Genomic DNA, 13,271 nt, shown 5'->3' with positions numbered 1-13,271 from the left:
TCTTTATGGAAGCGATGAAATACGGTAGCTGTCTGAAATATGACCCTTGGACGAACGGAAAAATCCACACAGGAATACAAATTTGTTTCAACCCGCTTATGGAGACTATCAGAGGCCACAAAGACAAAGAGAAAGGAAAAATATATGAAAACAACTAGAAGAGATGTGGAAAACAGCAAGAAAGGATTGGACAGAATTGTGAACATTATTTGGACAGAATATTTGTGGACTTTTAAAGCAGCAGCAACAAGAGGATTGGATCCCTTTCGGAACTTGAAATATGGGTACCCCCAACAAAAATTTAAAATTAGGATCTGTAATTCGGAATTTATGTGATTTGATTTGATTTGATTGGTCTGTTAATAAAAATTATTTTAAAAAAGAAAAAAGAAAGAAATGTGACTGGCCCAAGGTCACCCAGCAGCTGCATGTGGAGGAGCGGAGACGGGAACCCGGTTCCCCAGATTACAAGTCTATCGCTCTTAACCACTACACCACACTGGCTCTCCTGAGGAGCTTGGGGTGTTGTACACACTTCTCCCCTTCTCCATGTTATTCTCACAACAACCCTGAGAGGTGGATCAGGCTGAGAGACGGGGCCTGATCCACGGTCATGCCCAGTGGGGTTCATGGGTGAGAGGGGGATTTGAACCCTGGTCTCCCAGGCCCCAGTCCAACATGCTAATTACCACACTACACTTAGGGCTCCAAAAATCCCATTACATCAAAAGAAGTTGATTTTGAAGTGTGCTGAAAATATTTCAGTACTTATTATGAAGGGGTGATATGGAAAATGACCACAGCAAATGTTCTTGTTCTCCCCCCTCCCTGCTCATAATTCAGTTTAAATGTATTCATGACCTTTCCTTTGAGCTTCACCATGGATCTCATCTCCCAATCCCCAAATTGAAAGTGCTGTCTTGGGTCAGCTAACAAACACAAACAGGTCAGTTATTACCTCTCAATGCTCTTTTTGTTTAAACTGTACAGTCAAGCAAAAACTGTGGCTTCTTTGCCTGTATCCCTTTCATGGCATATTTATGCAGTTACTAAGAATACCTTAGTAGTACAAAACAAGAGGTGATGATTATTCCCAGTGCTCAGTTTCTAAAATCAGCAGTGAGGGCTAGAAGCTTGCATGAGCAGCTCCGTCTTTTCGGGGGCCTGGGGAGAGAGGAGGAGATGCACTCTGCACGCGCTCCGAGAGGCCTTCTTCCCAAGTCCGCTTGGCGGGGCAGGGCTGGCTGGGCGGATGGATCCTGCACGGCCAGCGCCGTTTCCCAGGAAGGCCGGGCGGGAGCTGCCTTCAGGCCCCGTTGAGGGCCGCTCTCGGTTTCCTGCTGCTTCAAACATGTTTAGGGATCTGCGTCTCCCCCCGAGCGCGGCTTCAGCCCCCGAGAACCTGGCTCGGCTTTCCCGGCGCCCCGCCTCCGCGCACCTTCCCTTTCCCCCGCCCGCCCGCCCCCCGGCGCACGCGCCCTGCGTCTCCCGGGCTCGGCGGCCCTTCCGCGGCCCGGCTCCCCTCCCGGCGCCGCCGCCGCCGCGGCCCCGCCCCCTCGGCTCTTCCGCTGCGCGCCGCGCCGCCCTCCGCCCAGCTCCGGACCCAAGATGGCCGCCGTGTCAGTTTGGGTCTTCGCCGCCGTCCGGCCTCAGGCTCCTGGGCTCCGCCTCGCGTAGGCCCCGGTAAGCAGCGGCGGGCGGAGGGCGAGGGCGGGCGGGCGGAGGGGCGGCTCCCAGCCGGGCGGCGGCGGCGGCGAGAGGCGAGAGGCGAAGCAGGAGGAGGCGGAGGCGGGGAGAAGCCGAGGCAGCGAGAGGAGGAGGCGGCGCGCGGGCGGGCGGGCATCGGGCGGGCGGGCGGGCATCGGGCGGGCTCCTCGCGCCAGGCCCGGCCGCGGCCTGCTCCCGCCCGGCCCAGGCTCGCCGCGCCAGGCCCGGCCGCGGCCTCGCCTGCCTGCCTGCCTGCCTGCCTGGCCGCCTCCCTCGGCGCCCGCCCGGCCGGCCGGCGGCAGGTGCAGGCCAAGTCGGCCTCGGCGGCGCCCGAGCGAGCAGGCGGGCCTAGCCGGCGGGGCCGGAGCGCCGCCGCTTGGCATCCGGGCCGCCTCGGGCGAGGCCTCCTCGGCTTGGGCCGCGCTTCGCCGTCGGGGACCCCGCCGCGGGCGAGGCGGCTGGGCCCGCTGTCTCCTCCTTGCCGCCCGGGGCCTGAAGGGGCGAGAGGAGAGAAGCGGCCGAAGGACGGCCACGGCCCGCCGCCTCCGGACCAACTGGCGCCGCCGCCGCTGCTTCTCCTTACATAACGCCTTTTCTCGCTCGCTCTGGCGGCCCGTTGTTTGTTGTTGCTTTTTGGAAACACAGGCGCGGATGCGAGCGACTTTTCCTTTTCCCGACTTCGGAAGATGCGCGGCGCTTCCGTAGGCTTCGCGGCCGCCCAGATCTTGCGGTGTTCAGACCTGAGCGCCCCTTGCAAACTTAAAAACAAAAAAGGGACTCTAAAGAGGGTAAAAACTTTATCCCGTAAAGTTAGGGTAGGCGGCATTCTGGCTTATTTTTGGGCTCAAGGCGTGCAGTGCATTACGCCATAGTTCTTCTGTACATCCCTTGCAAGTTTAGGGAGTTTTAAAGTTTGTTCCCTTGCATCTTGGAGCCTGAGGTGGGATACATGTGATTGCCACTCAGGCCCTGACCAGACCCCAACCATGCTCCGCTTGAGCAGGTGGTAGGGTCGTATACCTTCAGAAAGTAGCCTAGCTGCAACCTTCATGTAGGTGTTGGGTTGGCCCGACTGCTGTGAAAGGTTGGGCTAGATGGGCTTCTGCAGCTTTCTTGTTAGGCAGTTGCCTTTGCCCCTCCCAACTTACCTTCTTTTTCCCCCAAATGGTGGTGACTTGTCCAACCAGCTTGTTTTCTTGTAGTAATCCTGCAAGTCTCTTTCCTGGGTGAGGAGATGGAATGAGCTGGCTTTTCTATGCGATTTTCTTCTCTACCTTTGGAGGATTTTGCCTCAGTTCTTTTGGTGGTTAGTGCCTTCTAAATGGTGTTTTGCTTCAAGTCCAGACTTGTTGAAGAATTGGCCCAATGCATTGCCATTTTAAATGCCAAATCTTTAATTGCTTTCAGATTTTTTTTTAGACCAAATATTCTTGGACAAATTTCCCTTTTTTAACACAGCTATGCTGACGCTGTTGTGCTGAGGGGCTAGCAAAACTTTACAGTTAGGAGCTGCTTGTTAAAAAGTCAAATAACTCTGTTTTCTCTTTTTTCTTTCTTTCAGGCTTACCATTTTATTTACTTGTGTACCAGATTGGGAATGTAAAGAGCTGGAATGAGATGTGCTGAATTCGTCTCACCTGTATGATACACCTGCTGCTTTTTTTGGAGGGGGGGCATTGGAAAATATGAATTGGTTCCTAACAGGATATATATTTTTAAATGGAAAATAGGAAATCTTATGTTTGAAAAAGGAATTTGGGGCAAACAACGTGTATGCTATGGTTAACTGGTCCCTATCCTCCGATCATCTGTTTTCCCATTCTGTGAAACTCCTTCAGTATAGGGATAAGGGATAACGACTCTATGGATATACAGAAGTCTTCATCATGGTAAAACTCGCTAACCCGCTGTACACGGAGTGGATTTTGGAGGCAATTAAAAAGGTCAAGAAGCAAAAACAGCGCCCTTCAGAAGAGAGGATATGCAATGCTGTGTCTTCGTCCCATGGTTTGGATCGAAAAACGGTTCTGGAGCAATTGGAACTGAGCGTTAAAGATGGGACCATATTAAAGGTTTCCAATAAGGGACTTAATTCCTATAAGGATCCTGATAACCCTGGGCGAATAGCACTTCCCAAACCACGAAACCATGGAAAGTTGGATGGTAAACCAAACGTGGACTGGAATAAACTGATTAAACGGGCAGTTGAGGGCTTGGCAGAGTCCAGTGGCTCATCCTTGAAGAACATTGAACGCTTTTTGAAAGGGCAGAAGGATGTGTCAGCTCTATTTGCAAGCAGTGCCCCTTCCACCTTTCACCAGCAATTGCGATTGGCTGTCAAGCGGGCAATTGGCCATGGGCGACTCCTTAAAGATGGACCTCTGTACCAACTCAATACTAAAGCAGCCACAAATGCAGATGGGAAAGAGAGCTGTGAATCTCTTTCTTGTCTTCCTCCAGTATCTCTCCTTCCACATGAAAAAGATAAGGTAAGAACCACTTGCTAACCAGCTCTTGGGTGCTGAATGGGAGATTCAGTGCTCCACATTACTTTTACAAAAGTAACTTGTAAATGTGTTGGTTTGTTAACTAAGAGCGTGAGCTGAGGACTCTCAGCTCAGCTCTGAACTCCCAAGTGGCTTTAGGCAAGGCCTTATCCCTCATCTTTCAATTTGCAATATGTGTGTGTTGGCGGGGGGGTAATGCCAGTTTACCTCATAGGTCTATTGTAAGGATTACTAAGAGAAGGCAGTTTTGCTCTGTCAGTTTTAAGCAGCATTATTAAAAGCACTACAGATATGCCTTGTGCATTTTATGGTGCATTGATTATTCTTTCCAAGCATTGGGTATTTTGTTTGGAGGAGAGCAGATCAATTTTAAACAGGCAGATTCGCAGGGAGGCAGATATGTGGTGTCTCTCCTTAAGCTGCATGTTAACTGCTCCTGGTTGGTGGGGGGCTTTTATCCTCTTCCAGTGGGTGAATTAAATTTACACTTGCATTTTTGGCAGTGTAAGTTACACTGAGCTCTGGGTGTAGGGCCAGTGAATGAAGATAGTGAGGATGCAGCAAACCATAGTTTATACCTCCTCCTCCTCCTCCTCCTCCTCCTCTTCCTCCTCCTCCTCCATGAGCTGCTTTCCCCACCCTTGACATGCCCCCTTTTGCCCTGTACACTGGTGTTACTTTCCCCAGCAGGGCTTTTCTTCAGCCAGTGTAAGTCCATGAGCTGGGTAAGCTATTCACACTCATGTAAGGCCAGCTAAGTTGGGGTGGAGTTGATATGCTTCATCTTAACTTCTCCCAGATAATGTACATGAGGTTTAGGATCCTAAACCTCATAACTTCAGTATACTTTCTTTCCCAAATACACAGTATTGAATTTATTGTTAAGACCTTCCATGTCCTCTCAAGTTTTGTCCTCACTTGGAAAGAGTGAGGGAAGCTGCTTTTAAGCAACTTTGGAAATGGGAAGGTGGGGTTTGTATGTTAAAGAATGAGTAGCTGTTGATGTAATGAATGTGATAATCATAGAGACCTCTTATTTGTTACATTAAAATCGACACTTGTCCTGATACTAAGTTTGGGAAAGCCAAAAGATAACTAACATTAGAAATTAATTTGTTTATGCTGTATCATCTGACTTTTCAGTTAATATTACAACTCGCTCCTTCAGAATGGGCTCTACTTTCTTGCTTTGCCACTAAATAGATCAATAGATTCAAATAGATTCAGAGGCAGTAAGCTTCTCAATGCCTGTTATTGAGAGTGCTCTTATGCTCAGCTCCCCTGGTTGGTTACTGTGAGAGCAGGTTGCTGGGTTAGAGGAGCCATTGGCCTGATCCAGCAGGCCCTTCTTACATTCCTATTACCATGTCTCTGGACTGCTGGATGAAACAGGTCACTTGCCAGCATAGCAAATTTCAAAGTTGTAGTTTTACTTTCTGAATTGACAACCATATGTCAGGAGTGCTCTGATGGTGTTTCCTGCTTGGCAGGGGGTTGGACTCGATGGCCCTTGTGGTCTCTTCCAACTCTATGATTCTATGAATTGACTATTTTCTTCTATGGTGTACCAAGTTTTATGTTGCACTGTTTTCCCTCCTTCCTCAAAATTTGTTATTGCTAGTAAAAACCTGGTAGGTACTTTATTCTATCAACTAGTCCTGAGCTACCATTTCTCCTAATTGGGAGGAAGATTAGATTACTGGGAATGCAATGTGGTAGTAACAGCTGAAAGTTTTAAGTGCTGGTATACACGAGAAAGTCTAGAGATACCTAAGGGCCCATAAATGTAATTCCAATTGATCTTGGATGACAAGGCAGACAGTGACATGTCTAGTGAAGAGAGCTGGCAGACTAGAGTTCACATTCTTGCTAAGCCACAAGCTGGTTGGATGACAAGTATTTGGCTGTTGGCCTTGGTTCACCTTCTATAGAGTGAGAATAGCATTGGCCTGCCTATTTGACAGTGATGTGATTAAGAGCTTTGATTGCCGTGTGTAACTTACTGTAGTGAACTTAGCACATAGGATGAGGAAAAAGCTGGGGATTTTGTGACTCAGTTATATTGCCAGGTCTGTGACCATATAATTTATTGTTGATATCACATATTGTCATTCTTCTAAGACAGGAAGTTTCTGTCTTTAAAGTAGCCCCTGTTCCTAGCTTTTGTGGGCTTTGGAAAATCATGTTGAACATTGCAGTTATACAAGATTTAGATATTATATATATCTTAAGTATAGAAATACAATGGTACTTCGGATTAAGAGATACTTCATTAGAAATGAAGCAGACATTGGTTATTTGCAAATGAAAAGTAAAGTGTAGCACCAATAACTTTTAAACGATGTCCTGTCAATCTTAATTTTGTTGACTGTTTCAGATAGTCTGCCAACCTCATTTGGTCTTGGTAGATAAAAGTTTGAAATCTGTGGTTGTGATGTGAATACGTTACTAAGGTAGCAACGGTGACCATTGTCTAACTCAGTTGATACATAGAGTAAACACTGTTAGTCAATAATGCTACAAACTTGTCATCTTGGAAATCTTAAATATTGGGATACAGGAAAAAGATACTACATGATCCAGTGAGACAAGTAGCATTGGTGAAGGCCAGAGGAAGTCTATAAAGTTTGTCATAGTAGCTGTTCTCCCTATTGATCTCATTTGTAGTAGTTTGGGTTGCTTTTGACATGAGAGCATTCTTCCTGACTGTTCTTACAGTGGTAATGAGTTGTCCACTCTCATGAATGCACCCATTCCTTTTGGAGTAAAGGTGGTGTAAGGTAAAGGTAAAGGGACCCCTGACTGTTAGGTCCAGTTGCGGACAACTCTGGGATTGTGGCGCTCATCTCGCTTTAATGGCCAAGGGAGCCAGCGTACATGTGGCCAGCATGACTAAACCGCTTCTGGCGAACCAGAGCAGTGCATGGAAATGCCGTTTACCTTCCTGCCGGAGCGGTACCTATTTATCTACGTGCATTTTGACGTGCTTTCGAACTGCTAGGTTGGCAGGAAATGGTGTAGAAGGGGATTATCTAGTTTTACATCCATAATACAGTGGTACCTCGAGTTACAGATGCTTCAGGTTACAGACTCTGCTAATCCAGAAATAGTACCTCGGGTTAAGAACTTTGCTTCAGGATGAGAACAGAAATCGCGCAGCAGTGGTGCGGTGGTAGCGGGAGGCCCCATTAGCTAAAGTGGTACCTCAGGTTAAGAACAGTTTCAGGTTAAGAACGGACCTCCAGAACGAATTAAGTACGTAACCAGAGGTACCACTGTAATATTGTCTGGTAGCTGAGGCTGAGAAATAATGAGTGATACAAGGTCTACCCAGTATGCTTCAAGGTTGAGCAGCATTTTGAATCCGCTATTCCTTTTCTGTTGGCCATTTCCATTTCCTATGGCAACTTATGCGAAGATTAATGGTTAAGAAAACATTAATTTCTTAAAGGTGCATGTGAGAATTTCATCAGGCATTCTCTTCTAGCAATCTCTTTTTGGTTGATGTCCTGTTTACACACATCCCTTCTGGTGTTAGAAGCTCAGATATATAGGCTAGGTTCCAAATGGCACCTTAAATCTAGGTTGTGGTTGCCACCATGGAATGTCTGTTCACCAGGGGGTTGGACTAGATGACCCTCAGAGTCCCTTCCAACTCTATGATTCTGTGATCTCAACTTGACTGTAGCTTGCCCTTACAATTCACTTGTCCCAGTATTCAAAAGGAAAAAAGCACACAGGGGAAATGGAAATGGTATTAACTATGAACTAAGGCAGAGGTTTTTAAACTGGTTGCCAACCTGGCGCCCAGAAATCTCCATGTAGTTGCAATTGGACCCACACCAGTAGCAAAACGCGTCTGGTGCCTGGTTGGTTTCGAACGCTGGTCCCTTCTATTAAAGGATCTGATACAATGATGCCCCTGTTGCTGGATCCTCTGTTTGTTGTTGATTCTCTGTTTGTAACTACAGTCATACTTTGGATCCCTAACGCCCTGGAACTTGGACGTTTTGGCTCCCAAACACCACAAACCCGGAAGTTATTGTTCCTCTTTGCAAACAATTTTTTTTGGAACCTGAACGTCTGATGGGGCTTCCACAGCTTCTGATGCTTCTTTCAGCCAACCAGAAGCTGCAATTTGGTTTTCGAATGTTTTGGAAGTCAAATGGACTTCCAGAACGGATTCTGTTTGACTTCCAAGGTACTAAGATTGCAAGGCTCCCTCTGGCACAGAGGGAGTCACTTGGAGTCCACTCCGCCCACCCCCACCCCTGAAATATCTGGAATACAGCTGCTGGATATTCCATGGAGAGAAATGAGAGAGTCACTGCTTGATGGGAAACCCTGACGTTGCTGCATGTTTAACATAGCAGTGTTGTGACTAATGTAGGGGAGGTAGCTGAAGGGTGGGTAGGTATGCTGAACTTCTCAAGCCATCTTACTAGAAATAAAAAATTCCATTGAATTCTGTTCTGAAATAATTCTGAGTAGAAATGCTTTGGAGGGGGCTGTTGAGAGCATAGCGCTTACCTAGAATAGATCACATGTCTTGTCTGGGGTTAGGTTTTGAACATGGGAACAAATTCACACACACAAAAGTTCTTTTGAGCATTTGGCAAAGCTTTCAAACTGAGTCTCTAAAGCTTTCCAACTGACTATGTCTAAATCCCTTCTAAGTTTCAAATCTGCATGCTAACCCTTTATTGATTTTTTTTTTTTTCTCAACAAGGTGGTGCCATAGATTTAAGTAAATTATATTTCATGCTGTCTGGTATTTAACTTCCACTTCAACAGTGAAATACGTTTTTGTACATTCTTGCCAGCTTTATTTCTAAATTCTCACTATGCTGTTGTAGGTGCACCATGTCAGTGCTTAAAAGGATTGCCTGATATAAAGGGATAAAAACATTTGGCAATCCAGCATATGTTAGCAAAAAGGTATTGCTTTGAGAGACACAGACATTCCCTCCAAAATAAGGTAATCTAAAAGTTGAAGTCATCAAGATAGAGTGGGACATGGTCTTTGCTTAACTCTCTGTGCTGAGCCCTGCAATTCACTGGCTGGTCTCGGGCAAATAACATCCTTATGGTGACTTATTGATAAGTTGTAAAGTATATAATACCTCCCTCCCCCCTAGTTGTATAAATTGTTTTCCTAGTCTTTTCAATACCAAGACCCAAAGATTTAACCCTGGCTTCACAAATGTTGTAGCAATGGTCTCCCAGTGATGTACAGTAATGCTAATCCCCATACTCTTAAGCATTTCAGAGAACATGTTGTCTGTAGTGGTTCTTGAATGTTTTCGAGGGATATATTTGAATAACAACCTTGTTCATTCATATGGTGTCTAACTTCTTCTGACATTTTAAGCACTTGTTCACACTGTAGCCTTGAAGGCTGAAACCACTCTTGTCTTTTTAATCTAACGACTTGGTTAAAATGCCTAGTTAAAGGAAAGGATGGCTTTTTAAATACTTTGTACTTTATGAAAATAAATGGCAGAGGAACCTATTTTGCATAATTGCAAGTAAAACTCTATGTACAACAGTAAGTACATACTGCAAGTTTTAGGTGTGGCTCGATTAGGGTGTTGGTTGTGTAGAAAAGAACTTGGAAGTTATTTGTGTGAAACTTCTTGTGTCTGTGTTGGGTGATGTAATTACCAGCTCACAGTTTTTCTAGTTCCACAGAATCCCACCTGACATTCCTGTTTGGATATAGCTGAATTATTTTAATCATGATAAACCTTGATAGCTGTTGGATACCTTTGGATAGGGCAATACCTGAAGTTATGGTATATTGTGACAACTTTGAATATTGAATAGCTCTCATACAAGGAAAGTATTATTTTATTTAAAACCATGGCTATTGATTCATGGATTCTTTGGAGGAAATTATTTTGTAGATGCTTATGCTTTAGAGAGATTCCTCAAGTTCTGCTCCTGTTTATCATAGTAAGGGATTTCCTTGGCACTGAAAACTTAGGGTAAATACATTTACCCTAATACATTTAGACAAATTGCACAGGACACCTTGATCACTAGGTGGAGTTCTTGAGTCGCAAAAACTGACTGGCGACCAATTAATTTTGGATGCTGTTTATGTAGTATCCTGAGTGTTGCAGTCTGTTTTGAAACAGTGGAAAATTGTGCAGAGGTTTGGGCTTGTGTTTTCTGTGATGCAGTCTTCTCAGTAGTTTGCTTTTTTGCCGTCTGACATTTTAAGGGTACAATTCTTTATCCTATGCCTTTCAATTTCATTCTTTCTCCACCACTCTAGAAGTGTCGAATGCAAAAAGATGAATGATACATCAAGTCAGCAGTGTTTCTAACGTTCCCTGTCATAGAGCTGGTTGAACAAGTGGGACTTTAAATAAGTCAAGTTTGACTATTGATCTCAACAGAAACTGCTGGAGGAGCTGCCCAGGATCTGAATTTGTGATCCCTGTAAAAGACATCATCACCATCATAATCATCATCATCATCCTCATCATAATTTTATAATTTGTGCCCTGTCCATCTGGCTGGGTCTCCCCAGTGACCTCATTTGAGATGATGCTGTGACCATTCTCAGAGAAGAACCATGTGGCCAGATGTGTTTGGGCTCCTTCGTGGTCTACCCATAGCCATTTATCTCATATCAGTTGGAAACAATAGCACCCACTGTCCATGGGAATCTGAAGTTTGGGGTGGGGGTGAGGAGGAATAACAAATATCAAGTATTTTTTTCCTCTTTGCTTTCAGCTGATTATAGGGGGTATTCTTGAGAGAACACTATTCAAGGTTGCATATACTTTTAAGGTCAAAATTTCTAAAGGGTAATGTGATCTGCTTGCAAAATTCAGAATTTTTAAATTTTAATGTTAATGTGTTGTGCCTAGTTTTGACTTTATTTTGGCAGATACCTTATTTTATACAAAACTCTTGATTTGTGAAAGTCTTATGACTAGGTGCAAATTGCATATATTGTTTATCTCTGCCTCCTATACCTGCAGTGCCAGAGGTAGAGTGAAACTCCAAATTCACTACTGCCGACCTATGCAGCTGGTGGCTTGCCTTTCTTTTTCTTTTCTTTTTGCTGGGAGCCAGAGGAGATTCTGAAGGCAATGATGTCGGAGAGAAGTCTGCTGGCTTCATTTTGTGATAGAAAGTGGGGGGTGATGGAGGCAAACGATGGAGGTGCCAAGTGACCATCTAGGTGAGCAGAGAAAGTTCCGTGGCTAGCAAATAATTTGAAGGAGAACTGTTAATTCCAAAGCCCTTCAGCTTGCTTGGGCCCAGGGGTGGTGGAGGGGCTGCCCATTTTCCTTTCTCCTGATTTAATTTTTTAATTTCTCCTCTCCTTTTGCCATCAGTGAGAAAAAATCACCAAACCAGCTCCAGGGCTTGTTTTTTTAAAATCCTTTTGGAGTGTGGGAACTTTGTGCCTTTGAATCTGGATCTCCTGTCATACACCCTTGACATACTGTATTGACCCGAATATAAGCTGTACCCGCAAATAAGCCGCACCTTTAAAATTCGGGGGGGGGGGGGGAGAGACAATAACCAAATATAAGCCACTCCCTTAAATTTCCACAGGCACTCACACCCCGTAGATGGCAAATGTAGAAGAAAATTCTACAGGTACTAGAGAGGACTCCTGGCGCTGCTTGCCCCATGCTCTTGGCTGCACACTGGGCTGGGGGGGGGGGAGCCTTGCTGCATTGTTGGTTGCCTTTCCGCTTCCTCCCTTCCTGGCCTTGGGGGGAGGATGGGGGACTACGCGTGGAGTGGGTGCCGCTTCCCCGTGTTTGTCTTGGCGGGGGCCACTTCCCCCATTCCTGGCAGCATTACAGGCTGAGGGGGAGCCGTGTCACGGTGCCAGTGGTCTTCCCCCTCCCCTGTGTTCTTTCCTACCCAGCTTTGGGGGAGGCTGGAGGAGCTGCTGACAGGACGGGAGGGGAGCGATATCTATATCGTAAAAGCCAGGTTTTGTAAGGTCGCAAATTTATGCCACACTTTTCACCGTTGGAATTTGGAAAAAAGGTGCGGCTTATATTCAGGCCAATATGGTACTCCCTATTATTTCTGATGGCATAATTCTGGTAGTAAAACTGCACCCATAGAACTTTAGGCCTCTGAGTGCAAAAGTGCTTGGGTGCCAGTGGGGTGCAATGTGCCCTGAGGATGCTCAGCCAGACTTTGGCCAGCTTTAGGATTGTGGTAAGGCAGTTTCCATTTAACGTCTTCAGAACCATTAGGTAAATAGTTTTTGATCATGATGAAACTGATAAGAGGTTTTAACTTAATGCTACACTTTGATTTTAAAATTTGCCATCAGGAATACAGTTAAACTATTATTTAAAGTAATAGTTCAAGTTAGTAGAGAGTAGCTGTAACTTGCTTCAAATAGGTCTTCTCCTTAGTATTTTTGTAAAATTTGTCAGATATCAGGCACAGTGGACCGTTTTTTTCACCAGTGTTCAAAATTAACCGGTTGCCAGTTGTTGTTTTTGTAACTCTGGAGCACTACCTAGTGACCAAGTTGATATTTCCAGTCTTGTGGTTTGTGACTGTCCTTGGACTGAAGCCTTCCCTTTCTGCCTGCTCCCCAGGAAGCCTTTTAATGTGCTAAATGAACTGTGAAGAAGCTGGGGGGGGGGGCAGGGAGGAAGATAGTAGCTTTGGAGAAACGGAACAGCTGTGTGGGGAACACCTTTTAAACTGGTGCATATTCTATAAAATATAATCTTTTAGAAATAGAAGAAATAGGTGTGTGTGGAATTGTATGATCGTTTAAGTGCAAGGGATTCAGAATGACCTATCAACATCTATAATTCAAACTGCAAGAGGTCAGTATTACTTGCACTGGTTTTTTTTTTTTTTTACTGGAAGTGAATAAAGTGTTTTTCTTAGGGAAATCCCATTTTTTTATGTCAGAAGAAATGACAATTTAGGGTTTGTATAAATGTATGACGGTTTTCATGCTAAATCCTAGATGTTTATAAAGAAGGGTAGCTTTTTTTAAGTGCAAACATTTCCCATAGACTTCCTCTCATCTACACTCATGGAGTTAAG

General features: G+C 45.2%; 1 protein-coding gene across 1 annotated transcript in view; it reads left to right on the top strand.

Annotated features, from left to right (window-relative positions):
- The first annotated feature begins 1,566 nt into the window (after positions 1 to 1,566).
- KAT6A (lysine acetyltransferase 6A) overlaps positions 1,567 to 13,271 on the top strand; it is an 89,851-nt gene continuing 78,146 nt past the window's right edge. The window contains exons 1-2 of the mRNA XM_081869995.1: positions 1,567 to 1,683; positions 3,269 to 4,196. Coding sequence (XP_081726121.1) covers positions 3,594 to 4,196 — 603 coding nt within the window. The 5' untranslated portion in view covers positions 1,567 to 1,683; positions 3,269 to 3,593. The remainder of the gene's footprint in view (positions 1,684 to 3,268; positions 4,197 to 13,271) is intronic.

This window comes from Podarcis erhardii (genome assembly GCF_964252035.2).
Source record: "Podarcis erhardii genome assembly, chromosome: 7".
In the NCBI taxonomy this organism is placed as follows: Eukaryota; Metazoa; Chordata; class Lepidosauria; order Squamata; family Lacertidae; genus Podarcis; species Podarcis erhardii.
This window is presented reverse-complemented; position numbering and strand designations above follow the sequence as displayed.